Genomic DNA, 7,329 nt, shown 5'->3' with positions numbered 1-7,329 from the left:
GGGAGGGGGGGTGTCTTACCTCCTCTATCGAGTCGGTCATTGAGGAATTTTGCTCCGTGTGCGTCCGAGTCTGGTTCGGCTTAGCTTGTTGCGATGTGATGCGATTTCTGACCCGATCGTGCGTGGTGGTTGGTCGCACTTTTCCCCACACACAAATATGTCCGTACTTAGGCTTGTTTCTGCTCTCTGTTGGCGATGATCTGCCTTGTAGTAGATCTAGTAACTTCTTCACTATCACTGCAGGGGTCTGAACTACAGTTGTGGTTTAGCTCTTTGGCTCGCACGTAGAGGACGTGACTTGTAGTTTCTTGCGATGTTTTATCGAGTCTGTCCGTTTTCCTGTTTTAAATATTTCCGTCCCGAACAACCCAATATACAGTCATTGTGAGTGGGTGGTTGGCGGGTGCCCTGGGGTGGTGTGCTTCTTCTTTACTATGAAACATCTATCGTCTTTATCTCCCCTTCTTCTTTTTTTTATGTTTGTTACTCTCTTGTAACGCCCAATCTTCTGGCGCTCATATGGCCTTATGCAGTTGCGAGCGCGGTAAAACCTTTACTAAAACTAAAAAGTCTTTGTGAGTGGTTAGCAGGTGCTCTGGTGTGGTTTGCCCCTTCTGTCCTATCAAACGTATTATCGTCTTTATCACTCACCCAACTTTTCTCTGTACGTCACTCTCTAGTAACCGTCTAATCTTCAGCACTTATATTATCTACCTGTGTTGCACATGCTGTAAAACACTTATTAAACTAAACTAAGCTAAACTAAACTAAACTAAACTAAACTAAACTAAACTCAACTAAACTAAACTAAACTAAACTAAACTAAACTAAACTAATCTTAACTAAACTAAACTAAACTAAACTAAACTAAACTAAACTAGACTGAACAAGTTATTCTTTATTCGCATGATCGAGGCAGTGCGCCTTTTTTATTGATCTACCATGTTCCGATGGAGACATGGAATATTTACAGCAACGTTAAGTACAAGTTAAGCAGACTTTAATGATCGAGAATGCATAATGGTATTAATTCCTGTATCATGAACACTTTAGGAAAGGAAAAGGGGCTGCTTTGACGAGTTGTGGCGTTTGTGATCTCTACAAGCTGCTTGCTAGATTTCCTTTACTTTTCTCTCTTTACCAAGGTGGCTACCTACCACACTTTAATTAACTTCGCTTCCTCCTTGGGTGTCAAAGGCCATCATCAGTTTATGATGGACGAACGATTATTATTTAGCTATTCTGTACATCCTTTTAGTGTGTGATGATCCCAGCCCTTCTTCTCCTGTTTCCGTCACTACTTTGACCCCAAAAGGCTCGCCGGATGAAAACAGCGCACGTTTGCAAACCAATCATGCCCTATCAGCTTCTCCTTCAGGCTGCCCGGGCGCGTCACCGGGTGGGGATTTCCAAGTTTCCACTTTGGGCAACACTCCACTCAGCATTTATTCTGTCTCTTTGTCGGTTGTCTGTCTGTCTGTCTGTCTGTCTGTCTGTCTGTCTGTCTGTCTGTCTGTCTGTCTCTCTCTCTCTCTCTCTCTCTCTCTCTCTCTCTCTCTCTCTCTCTCTCCCTCCCTCCCTCCCTCCCTCCCTCTCTTTTTCTTTCGCATTAGAGCACGTTCTTCGCTCAGTAGCAGTCTTGCTGGATGCGAAGCGGGCAGCGGTGGTTCAAATCCATAATGGGGCTTTCGTCCAGTGATTATTTGATTAATTTGTTTCCTTCGTTATGCGTTTGCTCCTTCCTAGACACCATCATAAATCAGAGCCCCTGGCTAATAAGTTACCTTGCCGCAGTGAAAAGGGCGTTTAACTCGTAGCACATTATACTTATCTCTCTCAGACCCCCCCCCCCCCCCTCCTCTCTCTCCCTCTCTTTTTTTCTTCTTTATTTTCACTACTTTCCCTTTACTCTCTGCCTCGCCTCTTTCCCTCTCTCTGTCAAGATCTGCACAACAGTATTCCTATAATATGCATTTCTGTCTGTCTCTCCTCTCACTCATTCCCCCTTTCTCTCCCCCTCTCTTCCTCTGTGCACACGTCATTGAAGAGTATGCTTGTACTTGTACGTGTACCGTGAATATGATCCCTTTATGCCCGATCCCTGTCCTTAAGCCACGAGTGTGGCAATTGAGAGTTTTAAGACGCATATCAGGTAAGTGGAGTAGGTGTTTGCCTGTATGGAGGAAGGGAAAGGAGGAAGGGTAGAGGGAAAGGAGGAAGGAGTGGGAGGCATGAATTTAAGGGGAGGAGGCGTATGTGTATATGTGTGTGTGTGTGTGTGTGTGTGAGAGAGAGAGAGAGAGAGAGAGAGAGAGAGAGAGAGAGAGAGAGAGAGAGAGAAGGAAAGAGAGACAGAGAAGGAGGGGGGGAGACTTCTGTTCTTCGAAAACGAGTCGAAAGCAAATTTAGAGCTAAAAAAATTAATCATGTCACATGTCGCTTTCACTATGAATTACTGTAATTCCCCATGTCTCAAATGGAAAGGGTCGTGGAAAGCTGAGGTGGAAAATTTGGCTCGAAGATAAAACTTAAGACCGAGCAAGATGTGGCATTCTTCTGAAGTTTGGGACGAGAAAACGATTAACCCGTTCCCTTCCGAGTTTGTAAAATCTTATGAAACATGCCAAGAGAGTCTCGAGCCGGGTTGTGTCAGGGTTAATCTGTGTCTTCGATTGTCGCTGGAGAGAGAGAGGGTTCGAAACGCCCAGTGAAAGATAACAAGACTTTTGCTCGACTTAGACTAGAGAGAGTGGGAGAAAACACTGAGGCTGTGAGAGACAGAGACAGATAGATAGATAGAGAGAGTGGGAGAGGGAGAGGGGGGGGGGGAGAAGACAACATAGGGAAAGAGAGAGTGTGGGAGAGAGAGGGGGGAGACGACATAGGGAAAGAGAGTGTGTGTGGGAGAGAGAGTGGGATAGAGAGTGTATGGGAGAGAGAGTGGGATAGAGCGAGAGAGAAGGAAAGATAGAGAATGTGGGAGAGAGAGAGAGGGAGCGAGAGAGAGAAGGAAAGATAGCGAGTGTGGGAGAGAGAGAGAGAGAGTTTGTTGCGTGCCCATTCACCGTGTCCTATCACCTAGAGTTCCCCGTGACATAGGTCCCCTGTCGTTTGTAGCCAACAAATTAAGAAGGTGAATGCGCGCGACGTCAAACTGCTGTTGGGGAAGGACTGAAACGTTAAGTCCTCGTAAGTACTGTGTACATACACGTATTTGTTTCGGTCTAACAGAGTTGTGGGAGAGCTGAGCCGGTGTGTGTGTGTGTGTGTGTGTGTGTGTGCGTGTTTATGTGTGTGTGCGTGTTTGTGTGTGTGTGCGTGTTTATGTGTGTGTGCGTGTGTGTGTGTGTGTGTATGTGTGCGTGTTGATGTGTGTATGTGTGTGTATGTTGTGCCAATCTGTGCCTATCTGTTAACTTGCACAGGAAAGAAAAGGGTGCTAATGCTTTTAAGAAATAAACACACGGAAGGGGGGGGGGTGAGAGAGGGAGAGAGAGAGAGAGAGAGAGAGAGAGAGAGAGAGCAGGAAGAGGGGGTGGGTCTTCTTTTGTGTTAGTGTGAACAAAAGTGCGTGCGAGGGAAAGAACAATATCTTTTGGGTTTATAGTAGCTAGATCTATAGAACGTTTGTTGTTCTTGTTATATGAGTGTCTGTGTTTTTGTGTGCATGTGTTTGTGTGTGTGTGTGTGTGCGCGCGCGCACGTGTGCGTTCGTGTGTGTGTATGTTTTGTGTGAGTGTGTGTGACAGTGCTGCGGTGCCACCAGTGACCAGCTGACTGGCTGTCCGGTTCCCCCAGCGTGGGCGTCCCCCCACCCCCACCCCACCCCCGTTCATATATGTGATATACCTAACGGCAAAATGATGTCAGCGAGCGACTTTGTGCCCACGCACCTGTACAACACAATCTGGTCACGCTCGGGGTACCCCCTCCCTCCCCTTTTTTCTTTCTCCTCTTCACCGACTTGACTTCCCCCCAGCTCCTCCTCCGCCACCGCTGACTGCGCTGTTTATATTTTGATGCTCGGGCCCCGTGTCGCCACACTCTCTGTCTTTTTCTCTCTCGCGCGACATCTCAATCGCTTGCCGCGGGAGTCCAGTCGAGCCGAGCTCTCCCGAGTCTTAGTTAGGCTAGAGGAAAGGAACATCTGTCCGTGTTTTGGTCAGGTGTGGCCGAAGGTAAGACCGGAGACGGCTGGCGGTGGTCAGTTTGTGGAGAAGAGAAGATAACACAAGCGAAGTGACCGGTGACCATTTCTATACTTGGATTGTAGCAATGTTCTGATGGAGAAGTGCCGAGTGGTTGTTTTGCAGTGTGACCCTGAATTGTCTTTCTGTGTGCGGACTGGACTGGACTGTGCATCTTGAGGGACTTCTTTTTTCGAGGGTTTAAGAAAATGCCTGTATGAACTTTGGATTTATGCTCTGTTTTACATTGTATGTACAAAATGAACCATTTCTAACTATCAGGGCTTTAAACGGGCATGATATCTACTACGGTTACTACTTCGGTAACTTTGTGAACTGAAAGCCAACTTCTTAATTAATAGTATGTGAATCTGGAATGGCCTAGTTCTAGAAACAGTGTTATGATAAAGAGTGTGCTATGTCCTGTTCATCAACTTAAGGCAGTTTTGCAATTGGATACTGTGTCACCTTTGGCGTGTGTTTGGCAATGTTTGTGATCGGCGAAAACACTGGTGCGAGGTAGTTTGTCCGTCGCCCAACTAGATTTATGCTTTGGCGCTGTTGGTGATAAAGCGACTTGGAGAAGCATTAGATAACACTACGTGTGTTTGATTTACTGTCTTCTGGTGACATTGAAAGATAAATTGTGGTTTAAAGGAGCTTAAAACTCACACAAAGGACTGAGCTCAATTAACAGTTGTACGGTTACTCAGTAAGGTCCGAGTTATGGTCGTCAACGAGAGAGTGTGGTCTGGTTTTGTCTCACTGTCTGCGACCTGAGCCTCCTCGAGAGGTTTTCTGGCGTCTACTCCTCCTTATCGGCGACGCAGTTTTGATGAACCCAGGCGCTTGAATTTGATTACCTCTACCCTTTCTGTGATGATGAGAGTGGGAAGACCGTGTTTTGATTTATGAGATGTGGACCAAACGAGCGCGAGAGTCCAATCATGGTATTCAGCAGTTCCTGTGTTGATCGATAGAGGCCCCTACTTTCCCCCCGATACAGTCCCGTGATACGGCCTCGTACGGACCGCCTGTTGGAGCGCCAGGAATCTGAACGGTACGTTACGCTCTGACAGATTTACGAGGCTCCCGGCGAATTCGATACTGTGTGAAGGATGTGATAGCCTCTCAACGAGGCCCCGGGATAGCCAGTATTAGGGGACATTTGCCCTGACCCTTTCAGCTTTGTCCGCTTCTCCAAAGTGCCCTGACACCGCATGGAATACGTTGGAGAAGGTTTCTATAGTGTAAGTGGCCAATGTTCTTGTCAGAGTGTCCAGGATTCATTTACGCGACACTGTTTACACCGGCACGCCAAGACGTGCGGGGGACGTCGGCTTTTGTACACTTGGGAGATTTTCACATTTCTAAAGAATTCTGTTGAGTGGACTTAGAGTATGTGTGAGGCTTCTGTGAAATGACTGCTTTGTGTTTTTGTATCTGGTAAAACGGTAAACTTGACAACTGCAACAAGGCATTTTCCCTAAATTGTCTATGTCATTGTCATATCGCCACACAGAATGACGTTGCGTCGAGTTTTTCTATTGTAAATATTCATGAAGCAGGTTTTCATCGTAGTTAAAAAGAACCGGTACACTTACACACGGGGGATGTGTGCTGTTACCCAAGCGTCTATAAAATAAATGCCTTTGTGCGGCCAATGTTATACCGGCACGTGACAGATGATCTCTTTACTTCGTCGTCTCTCGCCTGCGATTCACGGCTCAGTAAATAGGTAAGCGCTCGCTGATTCACGACTGCAGGAGCCGGTATCGGGTGCAGCGCTGACTGACATCGGAAATGCCTCGCGTGACAGCGGCCAAGGGAATTTCAGCAAACTGAAACCTGCCCGTCAGTCTGTCTGTGGATGCCCTGCCCTTGCCGCCATAGCTACACAGCCTTCTTGTTGTGGCTGTCTTTCTTGTGTGTCTGTGTTTGTGTGTATGTAACTGCAAGGCCCCTCTATTTGAACCTGTCTTCTGCTAGCTGTAACTACATGCCAACCGTGACTGATGATGGGACGCTGTGACGCAGTTTGAAAGGTCCCCGGCTTATTACACACACGCTCCACGGTTACAGTCTAGAGACCTGTGTTGCGTATACCGTGTTTCTAGTCACAAGTGGCTGAAAGAGACAGATGGTTTGATTACATCGTGTCCCGGGGCGTCCTCGGTGCTCTCGGCTTCCGATGTTCCGTGTTATCTCTTCTCGGCCAATGGATTCAGGTCTCTAGGAACAGTAAGATGGTATGTCCTGTCATGTCAGAGTGTTTGCTGTGGATTGTTTCCACTTGGTAATGACTTTGGCGAACAAAGTGTCGGATATGGTCATAATAACGTCTGCAGCTGTAAGTCTGTTTACACTTTGTCAATAAGTATTGCAGTCTCGCTGATTGTGCTTTTGTAGCTGTTTTTTGCTTGGCCTGGGATTATACGTCCGAAGACTGTTGTAAACATGCTTTTTATGAGCCATCTTTCTTTTATTGTGTTTGTCAATGAAAACATAATTTTGATTGTGTATCTGTCATAGTCACGAAGTCTTTGTTCGGACACAGAACGTCTTTCCCCCATCTTATTGGACGGTTGTTGATTCTGAGACCCAGCCTCGAGAAAACTAACTCCACATCAAAATTGTGTTGAAACGGCTTAAGGATTGAAACAAAACACAAACAAACAACTTGAACGAGAAAAAAAAATCAGGCTTAAATCACAGTGTGTTATATATAAGACAATCTCCATGCTCGCTACGAGAATAAACCACATGGCACCTATGGCATCGTCACACAGTGTCAAACCCTACGCCGTGTTGGAATTTGACAGTCTGATTGCCACGGCTTTATCGGGTCATTACCTCCCTGACCGCCACACGTCATCTCCTTCTAGTGAGTTTGTTCTGTCGGACATATCGAGCGGACACTCACAGCGTGAGAAAAGCCATGTTCCGAACTGGACGCCAGAAGTGCCTACATGGACATCGGGAGACCCAAGTTGGGCGTCAGAAGGACCAGTTAAGACTTCTGAAGGACCTGGGTGGATATCGGAGAAGTCTAACTGGACGTCAAACGGGCTAAACGGAAGGTCAGGGGACTCTAATTGGACGTCTTCAGAAAGGACAGACTGGTCGTCACCGTCCTGGGCGA

The 7,329-nt window shown here is 46.8% G+C and overlaps 1 protein-coding gene across 4 annotated transcripts in view; it reads left to right on the top strand.

Annotated features, from left to right (window-relative positions):
* The window catches only part of LOC101845207 (leucine zipper putative tumor suppressor 2), a 144,467-nt gene that overhangs the window by 124,128 nt on the left and 13,010 nt on the right, over positions 1-7,329 (top strand). Inside the window, exon 1 of one of the 4 annotated variants that reach the window (XM_005090133.3) lies at positions 4,088-7,329. This exon is cut by the window's right edge and continues 527 nt beyond it. The exons of the other annotated variants lie outside the window; for them this stretch is intronic. Within the exon in view, the coding sequence (XP_005090190.1) occupies positions 6,927-7,329 (403 nt within the window). The 5' untranslated portion in view covers positions 4,088-6,926. Of the gene's footprint in view, positions 1-4,087 lie in introns of those variants that run through there. 4 annotated transcript variants of the gene reach the window in all.

This window comes from Aplysia californica, unplaced genomic scaffold (assembly GCF_000002075.1).
Source record: "Aplysia californica isolate F4 #8 unplaced genomic scaffold, AplCal3.0 scaffold00013, whole genome shotgun sequence".
Classification (NCBI taxonomy): domain Eukaryota; kingdom Metazoa; phylum Mollusca; class Gastropoda; order Aplysiida; family Aplysiidae; genus Aplysia; species Aplysia californica.
The sequence above is the reverse complement of the archived record's forward strand: the minus strand, read 5'-3'. Positions and strand labels throughout refer to the sequence as shown.